Source organism: Eubalaena glacialis, chromosome 11 (genome assembly GCF_028564815.1).
Source record: "Eubalaena glacialis isolate mEubGla1 chromosome 11, mEubGla1.1.hap2.+ XY, whole genome shotgun sequence".
NCBI classification, from domain to species: Eukaryota; Metazoa; Chordata; class Mammalia; order Artiodactyla; family Balaenidae; genus Eubalaena; species Eubalaena glacialis.
Window position 1 is genome coordinate 65,917,063 of NC_083726.1, and position 15,776 is coordinate 65,932,838.

General features: G+C 54.0%; 1 protein-coding gene across 1 annotated transcript; it reads left to right on the forward strand.

The window, feature by feature from the left end:
- Positions 1-8,079: 8,079 nt before the first annotated feature.
- WNT10B (Wnt family member 10B) lies at positions 8,080-11,762 on the forward strand. The gene is made up of 4 exons (XM_061205422.1): positions 8,080-8,153; positions 8,276-8,538; positions 10,311-10,684; positions 11,304-11,762. Exons 1-4 carry the CDS (start codon positions 8,080-8,082, stop codon positions 11,760-11,762), a joined length of 1,170 nt encoding a protein of 389 aa, XP_061061405.1.
- The last annotated feature ends 4,014 nt before the right edge of the window (positions 11,763-15,776 follow it).

Sequence of the window (15,776 nt, forward strand, 5' to 3'; positions counted from 1 at the left end):
CTCCCCTTGGGACGCCCTCCCACGCGCGCCCGCCTCACTCCTCTCCGCGTCCGGAGCCCGTCGGGGACCAGCGTCCGCCAGGGGGCGCGGCGACCAGTGTGCTGCAGGGACAAACTGCCAGGAGCTCAACCGCTTCGCTGCCCGCTGTGGGGCTGTCCCCTCGACGTCACCCCGGTCCCCGCCGGCGTCTCCTCTCTCCCCCATCCTGAGTGGAAGAAGGAAAGCCGTGGTTCTGGGCAGCGACTCTGGGGAGACACCTCCCCTCCCAGGAACCCCCGACGGCTGGACAGGGAAGGAAAAGGGGGAGACTGGGGTGGGGCTGGGACTGTGGTCAGGGAAATCCCAGGGGTGGGTTGGGGGATGCGCTGACCACACAGAGCCCCACCATGGAGAGGGGCCTGAGGCAGCGGCAGTCTGTGCTTGTGGGGTGGGCTGGAAGGAGTGCACAAGTGGCTGCGTGTGTGCGCGCTAAGTGGGACAGTGCAAATGAGACTGAGGGTGAGAATATGCGTGAGTGTGTTCTGAGAGCGCACACTCCCGGGTGTCCTCGTGCACAGAAAATCCATGTTCTGAAGAGGGATGTTAGGAGCCTTTCCCAGGAATCTTGGAACTTAGCTCAGGTCAGAAAGGGTCATCTAGTCGTCTTGTCACCACCTGGGGCAGTGCATCATCTCCTAGGTGTCGGGAAGGAGGTGGCAGCTACATCAGGAGAGACCCAGAAGGTTGGCCGAGGAACAGAGAGTGTCTGGAACCGTGTGCGGAGGTGGGCGGATGAGTGGGAGATTAAATATGCATAGGTGTGTCACTCTCACCCGGTGTACCTTGTGTCATCCTATAGTGTGTCACCCTGTGGCGTGTGTCAGCCTGTGCATGTCACTGGGGGAGGGGCGACTAAGCCTGTAACCAAGGTGGTATCAAGATGGATGAGGCCTGGAGTGGCAGCGTCCCTGAGAACTAGGCTCAGAAAGGAAGGGCAGTGGAGCAGATGCCAGGGGTGTGCATGGAGGCGCTGGGAAGAGAAGGGCTGCTGGCTAAACTGAACCCAGAAGAGGGAACTTGTGTCTCCAAGTTTCTGCTTCTTTCTGAATTTTTCTGCGAGGTTTCTGTCTTCTCCCCCATAACTCTGGCTCTCTTCACTCTCACCATGCCAGGATACCTAGAGCACCTGCGACCATCTCTATGAGTCCTGGGAGTCCCTCCTCCTAGGACTCCATCTCAGCCTCAAGGCCACCTCTTCCTCCTATCGAAGAAGTGGCAGCTGTTCCCTATATGGGGCATAGGGGGCACTGCCAGCCTGGTTATCATGCCCCACCACCACACACAGATGGCCCCTGGAAGAGGGAGGATCTCCTCCTTTACATCTTTCCTCTCTCTCCATTTTACAGAGGAAAAACTACATTGGGCAGTTATCCAAGGGCCACACAGCTAACGAGGGAATAAATGGCAGAGCCAGGTTAAAACCCAGACTGTTTTGACTCAAAGCCCATGCTCTTTCCACCTTACTGGCTGCTTGTGACTGTGCAGCAATAGCAGGCCGGGAGCTCTTCCCGAAATTGGCAGATAAATAAAAATGGTCTTTAGGATCTTCCTGCCTCTCCTTTTTTTAAAAAAAATTATTTATTTATTTGGCTGCATCAGGTCTTAGTTGAACCCGGGCCCCTGCATGTGGAGCGTGGAGTCTTAACCACTGGACCACCAGGGAAGTCCCCTGCCTCCCCCCTCTTTTTTTTTTTTTAACATCTTTATTGGAGTATAATTGCTTTACAGTGTTGTGTTAGTTCCTGCTTTATAACAAAGTGAATCAGCTATACATATACCTATATCCCCATATCTCCTCCTTCTTGCGTCTCCCTCCCATCCTCCCTATCCCACCCCTCTAGGTGGTCACAAAGCACCGAGCTGATTGCCTCCCTTTTTGATCCTCTCTTTTTCATCTCCTCTGCCTTTAGGATGCTTTTTGACTGAGCAATGTACCCAGGCCTGTTCCTAAAGGGTTCCAAGTCCCAGAAATGATCAGGCCTCCCCTCCAATGCAGGGAAATCACTCTAAGAAATAAATGCCTGATAAGTTTAATTAATCTTCCTGGGGCACTTGCATTTTAAAAGAGATGCATATTAACCCAAATGAAGCCTGATGGAGGTTGTTTTTGAGGGGAATATATTTTCCAGGCCCTTTGCCCAGTCCAGCATGCTTGGCCCCTCCAAGGATTTGACCCTGAGGGACAAGGTGTACTGGCCCAGCATCTTCCACAGGTCTAAAAGCCAGTGGCCTCTGCAGAGGCCACCCAGCACAGATGGCTCAAGTAAATAGTGTACCATGGGCAGCTTGTCCTTTGTCCCTTAGGAGTTTCTTCCCACTGGGGCCTGGGTCACATCTTTTGGCTTGGTGGGTTGATAAAACCCCATGGAGGAGGGAGCTGGGCTCAAAGACAGGGCAGTCCTGTCTGTGGCCACCGGTGACAAGCAGAGGTGGGAAGAGAGGAAAGAAGGATTCAGTATCCTTTGTTTCACCATTCCACCCACCAGGAATAGTGGGGAAGAGTGGGAGGGCTCTAGGTCTGGTCACACTCTGTATGATCTGGCCCAAATTTCTATTTAGATCAAATCATCGCTCTATCAATTGTCCTCTCTTTCTTTCCTGCATCATCAATTTACCTCTCTACTGGATCATACCCATCAGCATACAAATATGCTGTAATGTCTCCCATCTAAAAAACCCCAAAACTTTGTTTGACTTCACATTACCACCCAAGGTTGCCCCATTTCTCTGCTGTCTTTTACTGCAGAACTCAAAAGCATTGCTTTAATCACCAGTACCAGTTTCTTTTCTTTATTCTCTCTTTCCACCACCCTAATCACACCGTCTAACCCAATACATTTCCTTATCAAAATCATCCATGACCTCCATTTTGCTCTACAGTCAAATCTCAGTTCTCTCCTAACAAACTTTTTAGGAATAGCAGACAAAGTTGAACACTTCCTCCTTGAAATATTCTCTCTTGATTTCTGGAACACCGTTCCTACCTCCCTGGCTGCTCACCTTCTCAGTCTCTTTATCTGGTTCCACCTTTGTACCCAATTTCTACATAACTCATTGGACTGCACCCCAGTTCAATCTGGAGCTTCTTCTCAGTCTACACTCACTCCTTTGGTGAACTATCCAGTCTCATGCTCCCTACTTTTATCTCTGGCCCTGAACTCTGGACTTGCATATCTAACACTTGAATAAACACCTCAAAATGTACAATGTCCAAAACTGAACTCCCAGTTCTTCCCTTGCACCTGCTTTTTTTTCAGTCATCCCCATCCCAGTAAATGGCAACTCCATCCTTTCAGTTGCTCAGGACAAGAATCTTAGAGCCATCCTTGACTCATCTGTTTTCTTATAATCTGTGTCAAATCAGTAAAAAAAGAAAAGAAGAAAGAAAAAAAAAGTCCTGCCCTTCTGTCTTCAAAATGTATGTAGAATCTGATCCATTCTTACCATTCCACTTCTACAGCACTGGTCAGAGCCACCATCATATCTCTCTCCTGTACTACTGCAATAGCCTCCTAACAGCTCTCCTTGCCCCAGTCCTTGGGCCCCATAGTCTATTTTCCACACAGCAGCCAGAGCCATTCTTTCTAAAACAAAGTGAGATCGTTTCATTCTCTGCTCAGAATTTTCCAGTGATTCCCTATCTCACTCAAAGGAAAAGGCAAAATCTTTATTTTGCCTACAAGGCCCTACATAATCTGACCCTGCTCCTTCCTTGCCCTCTAACTTCATTGCCTACCACTCTCTCCCCTGTGGGTTCCTCCCTCCAGCCACATCGGCCTCCTTGCTAATTCCTTGAACGTACCAAGTAAGTGTCTGTCCCAAGATCTTTGCACCTGCTTTTCTGTCTTCTGGAATGCCCTTCCTCAGCTATCTCCATGAATTTGTTCCTTCCCTTTTCCTCCTCCTGTATAAAATGCAATTCCACTACCTATTTCCTTTACCCTGCTTTATTTTTCTTTGTATCACTTTTGACCATGGATAACTTTAAAGGCTTAAAGTAGAAAATTAGTAGCAAGCCACCGCCCCCCCTTGAAGTAGAAATGAGAGAGCTATGTCAGAGGGGAGAGAGGCTTTACCTAGATGGGGTCTGGGGAGGAAGCAGGGGACCAGGGCTGAGAGTTATGGGCAGAGGAGCCTACCTTCCTTTGAAGCACCAGCAGGTGGCACTATCTCCTTGGGCTGGGAAGGCATCAGTCTCTGGTAGAGAAGGGGGCAAAGTTCTGTCGAGGGTAATCTCACAGATATGTTGGGGCCAACTGCTGAATGTGGGGGCGTTTCTCGGGAGTCCAGCGTAGTCGGGCTGTGGAACCTCTGGTGCCTCCGGGTGGTGGCCTACGGTGCTGCAGCAGAAGGCGTGAGAGGCGGAGGGTGGGCAGCGCAGCTGAGCTCACCGCCGCCGCGGGCGCATCCATCCCTCCAGGGCCTATAATTTGGGTTCCCCGGGCCTGGCCGCCCCTATCAGCGGCTCAGCAATAGATGAGTCACCCGGGACCCTGGGCCAAGGCAAACACGGGGTGGGGGGAGGAGGGGGAGGAAGAGGAGGAGGCTTTCGAGACTGTACTCAGCTTTAGCCGACGCCTCAGTTGCTCGATCCCCCAATCTCTCTTTTCTTTGACCCCCGCCCTATAGGGCCCCAGTGTTCTTCTCAGATTGCTCTCGGTGCATCCATCCCCATGATGGGAAGGCAGCCCCCTACCCTTCCCATTGAGGGGAAGGGGGACCAGCTTGCTCCCATTTCCCTCCCTGAAGCAATGACAGTCCCTCACTTTCCCCCTGCTGTCATGGCCCCAACCCTTGTCAAGGTCTCTCTGGTTCCCACCCCTCTCCTTTCCTGGAGCTGGCCGCGTGCTTGGGGTATTAGGCAATGGGTGTGTACCCGCAGCCCTCTCCAGGCCCCGCCTGCCACACCACCCTCCAGCCGCCTGCGGGTCAGTGCTCAGGCCAGCCGGTCGGGCCGAGGGCACTGGGGGCCAGCTCAGGCCACCCAGTCTGCCTGCCTGTGGACTCATGTCCCAGAGCTGGGCTTCTGCAGGGAAAGGGAACAGGAGTATGGGTCCTTGGACTTGGGATAGGCCAGCTTGGGGAGCCCTGGGGTCACTAAGAAGATGGAATCTGTGGCAGTAGTTCTGACCCTGGCCCTTCCTTGGCACCTGACTGTACTGCAGCCCAGCAAGGGCAGAATAAGAAGGAACAGTCTGAAACCTGAGGGAGACCTGGAGACACATGGAGAAATACGAGTGTCCAAGAGGTCCGCCTGTGGGAGAAGAGGGGCATAGGAAACCTCGTCCCCCCTTCCAGGGACCTAGGTAAACTTCCAGGCTGACATCCAGGGAGAAGGACAAGGACACTGAATCCAGGTGTAAGGACAAAAGCTACTGAGACAGGGTGCAGATTCTGGTGGCCTCAAAAGCCACACACGGTTTGGTTCTCGGCCCCTAAACAGGAAGGAGGGGCAAGAGCTCTAGGGCTCCTTCTCCTATACTCCCCTCTCCCCCAGAGGTAGGAAAGCAGAGAAAAGCAAGCAACCCTCTGTGGTCACAGCTGTCCAGTGTCAGGACCATGGCGCTTTCACCTCCCTAGCCTGCTTGAGGCCTGGCACATAAAGGTGATTAATACATATCCCAACAGATGAAAGTCACTAATCTCTCTCAGACAGCTTCGCCCCCTAGACAGCAATGCCCCCTGCAGCACGGGGCAGGACCTGCAGCCACACAGACTGGAGGCTGGCTGCCCAGCAGAGCTGCATGGCCACTACCAAGGAAGCGATGACTGGGGCTGTGGGTTTCAGCCCCATGGCTCTGCTTCCCCGGGGGGCCTGTCTCTGAGTCAACGTGCCAGCCTTGGGCGCGCGGGGCCAGCGGTGCCTTGGGCTGCGGTCTGGCAGGGGCGGGGGGCGGCTGGGAAGCCTGGGGCCCCTCTCTGGCAAAAATAGCCCACAGTGGTTATAGCTGGGAGGGTGAGTCAAGCAGGAGCGCAGTGACGCCTAACCCCTTCGCTGCCACTGGAGCTCCCTAAGGTGGTTTGCCTCCGTATGTGCAACCCAGGATCAGGCTCTTTCCCTGGCTGTCCTTGAGCTGGGCTCAGCTTGGGATCCCGAGGCCCTCCTCATTCCACGTGAAGCAAGTCTGAGAGTCTGGAGCAGGAATATGGGCTACCCGGAGTGCAGACCCAGGATCCTAGAAAGGGCAGGAGACCTCTGCTGGCAAGGATGCCTGTAAGCCAAGGGAAGCATTGGGGCAGGCTGAAGATCTCTGGAACTACCCGAGCCGCTGCTAAAGCCAAACTCTGAGGCCAGAGCTGACCCCTCCCAAGGGGCAGGCGTAGGGCTCGGAGGTGGGCGGAAGCCAAGCCACCCAGAAGGGAGCTGCTCCTGCCGGCTCCGATTGCCCTGCAGTGTGCTCTCTCTGAGGGCTCTACCCAAGACTGTCTGTCCAGCGACAAAACTTCCATCTCAGCTCCATCTTCATCTTCTCAAGGGCACCTTGCAACCATCCAGCTATCAGTGGGGAAACTAAGGCAAAGAGAAATGACCACTTGGGACCAGGGTCCTGGCTCCCTAGACTGGGTCACTGCACCCTCCTTGCAGCCTGGGCGGTCCCAGAGCAGGTGAGCGGAACTCTGACCACCTCCCCCTTCAGCGGGGCCAAGCCTGAACCCAGGCGTCGGGGGAGAGGGTGTGTGTGTACGCTGGGAGGAGGGGGAGCGGCTGGGCTCCCCGGATCATGGCGGGGGGTGCGAGGAGTGGGGTGGGGATGCCCCGGGCTCGGGGAGGAGCCGCAGCTCTGTCAGCCGCGGCAGAGCCGCCGGTGAGCTCGGCGCGAGTAGAGCCAGAGCCCCCAGTTCTTTGCTCGCCCGCCTGCTAGCTTTCTCGATCACTCCCTCCCTTCCTCCCTCCCTTCCTCCCGGCGGCTGCGGCGGCGCTGGGGAAGCGGCGAAGAGGAGTGGCCCTGCCCTGGAAGAATGCGGCTCTGCCGAGGGGGCAGAACCCGACGCAGTCTGCCCACGGTTTGAACAGCCCGAGCCCAGGCTACCCAACCGCGCCGGTGGCGGACTCCGCACCAGAGCAGCTGGAGGTAATCGGGACCGGGAAAGCAGGGAGGGCAGGGACTCGCACACGGGGACGAGACAGGCACAGTGGCAGTCAGACAGACAGACACGCATCCGCCCACGGGGGCACAGAGATGCGGAGAGAGCCAGGGATATCGCCAGAGATAAAGACACAGCAAATAAAGGAGTGGCCCCAGATTTGGAGGGCAATGAACGGGAGCAAAGGGGTGGGGACTGAGACTGGGGACCTGGTGGGGACCAGATGGGCGATGCTAGGAGGAGGGGAACATGTAGTTAGGGAAGGTGGCAGATGAGGAAGAGGTCTCAGCTTGCTCCATGGTCCCTTTCAGGAGGGAACCAAGGTCCCCTCCCTGACTTTGCCGCACCTGGAGCCTCCCCTCGCTCCCTACTGGGGCTGAAGGGGGCAGAGTGGGATGGGGAGCCCATTTCTCCACCCTTTTCAGAGAAGCTGCTGGCCTTAGACGGCACCTGGAGGCGACACTCCGCCACCCCCGCCCTGCCAGCTGGGGGTGGTGGGGAACCCCCTCCCAATCCTGCCCAGCATCCCAGTGAGAGGGTGAAGCTGTGCTGGGCAGGGGAAGCCAGTCTTGGGGCCCTTGAAAAGGGAGCGGTGGGCAAGGTAGTGGAGAGCTGTTTGTGAGTCTATACATCTGTTTGCACGTGAGTGTGCCTGTGTGCCAGGCATTGTGTCTGGCTAGATCGGCTCCAGAGCACTAGCGTAAGTCCCAGCTTCTAGGCGGGGACGCTTCCTCCAGGGCGCAGGTACTCTGGGAATCAAGGCGAGATCTTTATTGTTTTGTTTGAGGGGGGTGAGAACGGTCGGTGGGGTGGCACTGGTGAGTTAGGAGCCCGAAGTTGGGCATTCTTTGGTTGCCCAGGCGAGCCACCCTATTCCGGAGCCATCCTTAAGTCTCCCTGTCCCGCAGGCCCTGATCGATCTGCCCACCGGGGCCTTCGGGCCCGGGATTCGACATGCGGGAGGAGCCGCGTCCGCGGCCTCCGCCCTCGGGCCTCGCGGGTCTCCTGTTCCTGGCTTTGTGCAGTCGGTGAGCAGTTCCCCTGTCACCCAGCCCACGAGAGAAAGCCCTGGGCTAGAGGCGGGGCGGGAGGAGTCAGAGGGGGCGCGAGGCCTGGACCACAGACCCTCAAATGCCTTCTCGGTTCCCAGGGCCCTAAGCAATGAGATTCTGGGTCTGAAGCTGCCCGGCGAGCCGCCGCTGACCGCCAACACCGTATGCTTGACGCTGTCGGGCCTGAGCAAGCGGCAGTTAGGCCTGTGCCTGCGCAGCCCCGACGTGACGGCGTCCGCGCTTCAGGGCCTGCACATCGCGGTCCACGAGTGTCAGCACCAGATGCGTGACCAGCGCTGGAACTGCTCGGCGCTCGAGGGCGGCGGCCGCCTGCCGCACCACAGCGCCATCCTCAAGCGCGGTGAGCCTGACGGGGCGGGTCTGCGCCGCCGCCGGGGCTGGGGGGCGGGGGGCAGGCCGAGGCGAGCGGAGGCGGGAAGGGACGAGTTCACGACTCCGGGAGGGGCCTCTCCGGGAATTCCCCCCGGAGCCGCGCGCGGAGTAGGGTCTGGCCACCCGTCTGGGGCCCCGTGCTTCTGACTTCCACCTGCGCACTGCCGGCAAGGCAGCTGGGTCCCTGCTCCCCTACCTTAGGGCCCCCCCTTTCCTGCCTCCGCCCAGCTGATCTGGGCTGCACCTGCGAGCAAGAGATGCCCCCAGCCCTGGAAACTTCAAATGCCCCCCTTCTTCTCCTCCCCCAGTTTTCTGTCCCTCCCTCTCCATGGGACAAGCCCAGGCTGGTGTCCCCAGAGCCTCAGCGGGGGTGGGGTGACGCCCCCAACCATTTACGGGTTAAACCTACTCCCCTAATTACTGGGGTTCCCAGGAGCAGAAGGTGGGAACAAAGACCCTGATGGCTTTGAAGCCGGGGAGCGTCCCCCTCCTCTGTGCTGTGAGGGCCCCAGGTGGCTCTCACCTGAGCAGGTGAGGAGCGGCTGGAGGGGTGGAGAACAGGTCACTTCGGGGCCTGGTCTGGGGGCCCTGGTCTGAGAGGGGGCCCTGGTCTGAGAGGCAGCCCTGTCTCTTGCCAGGCCATGCCCGAGTTTACTCCCTAGAGGAGTAAACATCCATCTCAGGCTCAGCCCAAGGGTGGGGGCAATACTTTGGGGACCACAGGGTTAATAGGCAGCTGCCATCTTCAGGGGAATTCCCAAGACTTGTGCAAACAGCTCCCCCCCTGGAGGGTTGGGGTTGGAGGATCAGGAGGCTGGGCCAGGAGCCCTGCGTCCTGGGGTGGGAGAGGCCTGGCCCCTAGAGAGGTGCTGTCTCTCATCCAGTCAGGGCTCCAGAGAGCCCCTGCCTAGAAGGAAGTGAGGGACCCCCTCCATTTCCACAGGGCCTGGTGTAGGCGAAGGCTTTGATGCCCAAATGAGAAACGTGTCTATCTAAGCCTGGGAAAGGCTTGTCATCCTGAGCCTCTGTGACCCCCAAAACATAACAAAGAAGCCAACATTTTAAGAGGGCCTTAGGGAGAATCACCCCCACCTCTCTCCCTCTCCCAGTGTTTTATAGAGTAATAGCAGGTTAGGATAAACATAAAGGGCAGTCTTAATGGGCAAATATAAAACTAGAAGCTGGAAAAAGGAAGGACAGCTCCACAGCTCCCATACTTTGGGGATGTTGGAGTGGTGGAGGGTAGGTTGGTTAAAAGGCTGATTAAAATAATCTTGAATTACAAACACACACACACACACACACACACAACCAAAGGACTCTGCTTCCACCCCACCTGCAGGGCTGGGGAATTTCTAAGGCTTTCAGATGTAGAACTAAGTGAACACATCTTCAAAGACCTCAGGGACTCTCTCTTAGTCATCTCTCAACCCCAGGGGTCTTTCCCTTTAGGCTAGCTCTTTCATCCATACCTGAAAATCCCAGACTTACAGAGCAAGAATGGGCCTCAGGGATGATCTCAAACCATCCTCTCCCTTTAAAGATGAGGAAACTGAGGCTCTGTGCTTTCGGTTCCCTTACTTCCCATGTGACTTGCTCCCAAATTACTCAGCTGGTAAATGGCAGGATCAGGAGTCAGGAGTTTCTGGAATTGGAGTGTGGCTGTTTATTTCCTTTGGCCTCCTTACTCTCAGCTGCCTGTCAGACTTACCCCTACCATCATAACCTTTTCATCCCCAGGTTTCCGAGAGAGCGCTTTTTCCTTCTCCATGCTGGCTGCTGGGGTCATGCATGCGGTAGCCACAGCCTGCAGCCTGGGCAAGCTGGTGAGCTGCAGCTGCGGCTGGAAGGGCAGTGGCGAGCAGGATCGGCTGAGGGCCAAACTGCTGCAGCTGCAGGCACTGTCCCGGGGCAAGAGTTTTCCCCACTCCCTGCCCAGCCCGGGCCCTGGCTCAGGCCCCAGCCCTGGCCCCCAGGACACATGGGAATGGGGTGGCTGTAACCATGACATGGACTTTGGAGAGAAGTTCTCTCGGGATTTCTTGGATTCCAGGGAAGCTCCCCGGGACATCCAGGCACGAATGCGAATCCACAACAACAGGGTGGGGCGTCAGGTATGTGTGTGCAACTTGCCCTCCGTCTCGCTAGCTTTCGAGGCCTGGCTAGATCTTGGGAGGCACAGCATAGCAAGAGGATGTGGTGGGTGATTGTCACTCACCAGCTGGGTGGCCTGGAGCAGAGCAAGTCACTTAACCTCAGTTTTGCATCTGTTAAAAGTTTAATGATACCTACCTTACAGTGTCATTAAGAATGAGCTAGCAAATAGAGCACCCAGAATAGTGCCTAGTCCTTGGTGGGTGCTCATTACATGGTAGCTATTATTATAACTGTCTTCCCTACAGAATTTAGGGGTGCTAGACTCCCTGGTTTAGCAGTGCTCACTCTGGAAAGAGCACTGGACTGGGAGTCAGGACAACTGGAGCTGAGTCCTGTTGCCAGCTAGTTATTGAAGATGGGCAAATTACACTCTGTTCCGGCTTCAGTTCTCCAACCATAAAATGAGGGAGTTGGGCTATTAGCCAGCCTCGAAGTGCCCTTTCTCTTCTGATGTTTCCTTGTCATTCTTGCCTCTGTTTGTCCCTCTGTGCCCTCTGTTCCCTCCCCTCTCCTGTGCCTCTGTGCTCTGTCCATTTGCTGCCCTCCCCTTTCACCTCTTCCCTGCTGATGCTCTAGGTGGTAACTGAAAACCTGAAGCGGAAATGCAAGTGCCATGGCACATCAGGCAGCTGCCAGTTCAAGACGTGCTGGAGGTCAGCCCCAGAGTTCCGGGTGGTAGGGGCAGCCTTGAGGGAGCGGCTGGGCCGGGCCATCTTCATTGATACTCACAACCGCAACTCTGGAGCCTTCCAACCCCGCCTTCGTCCCCGTCGCCTCTCAGGAGAACTGGTCTACTTTGAGAAGTCTCCTGACTTCTGTGAGCGAGACCCCACCATGGGCTCCCCAGGCACGCGGGGCCGGGCCTGCAACAAGACCAGCCGCCTGCTGGATGGCTGTGGCAGCCTGTGCTGTGGCCGCGGCCACAACGTGCTCCGGCAGACACGAGTTGAGCGCTGTCATTGCCGCTTCCACTGGTGCTGCTACGTGCTATGTGATGAGTGCAAGGTCACAGAGTGGGTCAACGTGTGTAAGTGAGGGTCAGCCTCACTGAGGGGCTGGGGAAGGGGAGGGGCACCTTTGCAGCCTTTTGCTCTGATTTCTGTCCAGGGTCAATCTTGGCCCCTGGAAGCTCAAAGTATCTACCTGGAAACAGCTTTGGGGGTGGTAGGGGTCAGGTGGAGTCTGTGATGTGTGGCCTTCTCCCCCACAGTAGGAGGGCTTGAGGGGGAGCTGTCACCCTCTTCTGCTCCTTGAACATCCGAATGGACTAAGATGAAATGAACTGTATTGGCCCCCTCTACCCAAACTGGGGTCCCTTTAACTCTCATTCACACTCCTTTTGGCTGGGAAGTCCCTATAGTTTGACCACTCTTTTCTTTTGAGGGATAGCCCCAGGCACTGTGTGGAGCCATAAGACCTGTATCCAGAAGGAGACCACTCACTCCTATTTGCTGTTCCCAAACTCCTTTACTGCAGCCTGGGCCCCCTCTTAGGGAGTAATGGGAGATGGTTGTAGAGAGGTTTTTCTTAGGGAAGGGACAGAGTACAGGGCACTCAAAAGCCCTGAAAGTTGTCTGTCTAGGCCCTTAGGGAAGCTGTCCCCCCAATTCAGATGTTAAAGGGAACCCTCCAAAGGAAGAATTTTACCTAAGATTCTCTGAGCCTCTTTTTCTTTCTTCAGCAGGGGGGGTGGGAATGGATAATTTATTGTACTGAGACTTGTTCTTGGTTCTTGTTTGTAACAAAAATAAATTAAGTTACTGGACCAGTGAATACAGATGGTGATATTTCTACCCACACTTGGGATCCCAGTCCTGGATTCTTTGCCGGGTGAATTCTCCTACCCTCCCACACTCAATGACTTTTTGTATATAATGCCTGGTTCCACAAAGGATTTCAGATGGTCTTCAGGTGACCTGGCGACTTTTAGTGTGGAAAAACCTGGGCGGGGCGGGGGGACTTCTAGGTGTGAGGGACTAGAGATGTAAACATAGGCCCTATTTACATTCTCTGTGCCTCAACTCCAAATTTTGCCTTGGTCACTGCCCTAAAACAGGGGTTGGCTTTTCTTGTTCCCCGCTGTAAAGGGCTTGATGGTAGATACATTAGGCTTTCGGACTTTGTCGAAACTACTCAACTCTGCCATAATTACTCAAAAGCAGCCATAGACCGTACATAAACAAATGGGCATGGCTATGTCCAGTAAAACTTAATTCACAGAAATGGACTGCGGGACCAGATTTGGTCCTCTGGCTGTGGTTTGTTTTGACCCCTACCCTACACACCATGAGGTCACCTCCTTTCTGGGGTTTTCATGTCCTGAAGATGTCCCAACATTGAACCTGGACCCAAAAGGGCAGGTTCTTTTCTCTCTGGCTCCAAATCAGAGAACTTGGAGATAGATGCAAGACTAATGGGAAACATATATAAAGGATTCCTACGCTCAAAATTGGAGTTTTTTACTTTGGAAACCAGAAACACCAGCATGCTCTCCCACTGAATTATTTGCCTATGTAGTTTGTCTTTCCTTATTCAGAGCTCTTCTGCATTTAATCTCAATAAAACAATGCCTTTATCTTTCAGGAGCTAACCATAACTAGAGAAAACAGAATTTCTTTTATTTCAATTCCGATTTCTTTCTATTCCTAGCCCAGTATCATTGAAAACAAACAATTAGGGCTTCCCTGGTGGCGCAGTGGTTGAGAATCCGCCTGCCAATGCAGGGGACACGGGTTCGATCCCTGGTCTGGGAAGATCCCACGTGCTGCGGAGCCACTAAGCCCGTGCGCCACAGCTACTGAGCCTGCGCTCTAGAGCCCGCGAGCCACAACTACTGAGCCTGCGTGCCACAACTACTGAAGCCTGCGCGCCTAGAGCCTGTGCTCCGCTCCACAACAAGAGAAGCCACCACAATGAGAAGCCCGCACACCACAATGAAGAGTAACCCCCGCTTGCCGCAACTAGAGAAAGCCCGTGCACAGCAACGAAGACCCAACGCAGCCAAAAATTTAAAAATAAATAAATAAATAAATGCAATAAATGAATTTATTAAAAAAAAGAAAAGAAAATAAACAGTTATCTTTCAATTCAGAAAAGGAATCTGCATCACAAATTTAGAACTTTACAAATAACAATATTTATGGAGTTACAAGATGCTGACTCTATCAGGTCATCTCCTTGGCTAGGGGATGTAGAAATAGTCCTTTTCACTCCTCTAGGCAATAGCTATATCTGCTACCCAAATTACCCTCAAAATCAGGTGAAATGACAGTAGCATCAGGGTAGCAAGAACCGCAAGGGGTGTTGGTTTAGGGCAGTAGTTTATGGCAAAACTTTATGTCCTGAATTTCTGCTTGTGCACTGAGAATTCTTGATTTGGAAATTTGATGGAGGTAGGCTTTAGGCACTGACTGAGCCTAACGTATGTATGGGATAGTTGGGGAGAGAGGGATGCAGCTAGAATACACACAGGATATGAGAGAGAACAATGATAAGGAATATCCAGAATGGGAATTTCTCACACTCAGGAAGAGGGAGGAGAATGTCCAATGAAATCACAGCAGGAATATTTCAGTTTTTCCCCTATTTCCTTCCTCTGTGCTCTCTTTGGCTCCCTTTCTCTTTCTAGCGTTCTCTCTTCTTTCGTCAGACACACTCTGTGGCAAACTTAAGCCCCAAACCACAACCTTGAGAAATTCCAAATGGATTTTGTCAGCAAGGCCAACACCCCCCTCCCCACCCCTGCTCCCGGCACACGCTCTGGGCTCGGGCCCAGGCCTGGGGTCAGTGACGGGAGTGGGAGTGTGCAACCCACAGAGCGGGTGGCTAAAATTTCAGCTTTAGTTAGCGCCAATGGCAGCCAGAGGGAGGGAGAAAGACTGATGAACTGTAAGTCAGGCCTCTTGGCCTCCTTCAGCTCTGGACAGAGCTCTTCTTCCCTTAGCTTTTCAAGTGGCTGGGGAGCTGGGGAGTGGCACTGGCTGGCTTATTGCCAGCTGAGCAGCATCCCTCCTGTCTGTGCTCCTCTTTGCTCCATGGGAAGTGCCCAGTAATGCTGCAACAGACACTTTCCTCTCCAGACTCTAGACGGTGAAGGATAGAAGGGCTGGGAGATTCTCCAGTTCCATTCAACAGTTCTGACTCAAATATCATGGTACTTGCTGCTAACCATACTAGACTGTCACCATTTCCATCCTTCTGTCACACCTGGATCCAACCTTGAGAGGATCTGAAGACTTTGGCAGGAACATTGACAGGTGTCACCTCCTGTCAGAGTCCCACAAGGCATGTTGGTATGGTTGAGGCACTAGCAAGGGCAGTGGCAAAGCATAATTTTGGCGATCAGTGTGTGGGCATAACCTGGTGGGGTGTGCCTAGAAAATTCTTGGAAAAGAAATGAAAAGAGTAATCATGTGGAGGTATCACAGGGCCCACTCTAGGAGTCTGTAATAACACTGGAGGAGTCTTCTGCCATTTAAAACAGAGAGCTTAGGAGGGCAAAGGCCCTTAATGGCAATAGCCCAGGATGGATACAACTCTCTTTGCTATAAACATGATCCTTGTTATCCATCTCACCCTTCACCATCTTTTCTTTTCTTTTATTGGAGTATAGTTGATTTACACTGTTGTGTTAGTTTCAAGTGAACAGCAAAGTGATTCAGTTATATGTATACATATATTCATTCTTTTTCAGATTCTTTTCTCATATAGGTTATCACAGAATATTGAGTAGAGTTCCCTATGCTATACATTAGGTCCTTGTTGGTTACCTATCTTACATATAGTAGTGTGGGGACTCCCCTGGTGGTGCAGTTGTTAAGAATCCGCCTGCCAAGGCAGGGGACACAGGTTCAATCCCTGGTCCAGAAAGATCCCACATGCCACGGAGCAGCTAAGCCCGTGCGCCACAACTACTGAGCCTGCGCTCTAGAGCCCGCGAGCCACAACTATGGAGCCCGTGTGCCACAACTACTGAAGCCTGCGCGCCTAGAGCTTGTGCTCTGCAACAAGAGAAGCCACCACAATGAGAAGCACGCGCACCGCAACGAG

Coding starts and splice junctions, on each gene's coding strand:
- WNT10B (XM_061205422.1), top strand. CDS start 8,080: ATGCGGGAGGAGCCGCGTCCGCGGCCTCCGCCCTCGGGCCTCGCGGGT. Junction 8,154..8,275: donor TTCCTGGCTTTGTGCAGTCG/GTGAGCAGTTCC, acceptor CTCGGTTCCCAG/GGCCCTAAGCAATGAGATTC. Junction 10,685..11,303: donor ACAACAGGGTGGGGCGTCAG/GTATGTGTGTGC, acceptor CTGATGCTCTAG/GTGGTAACTGAAAACCTGAA.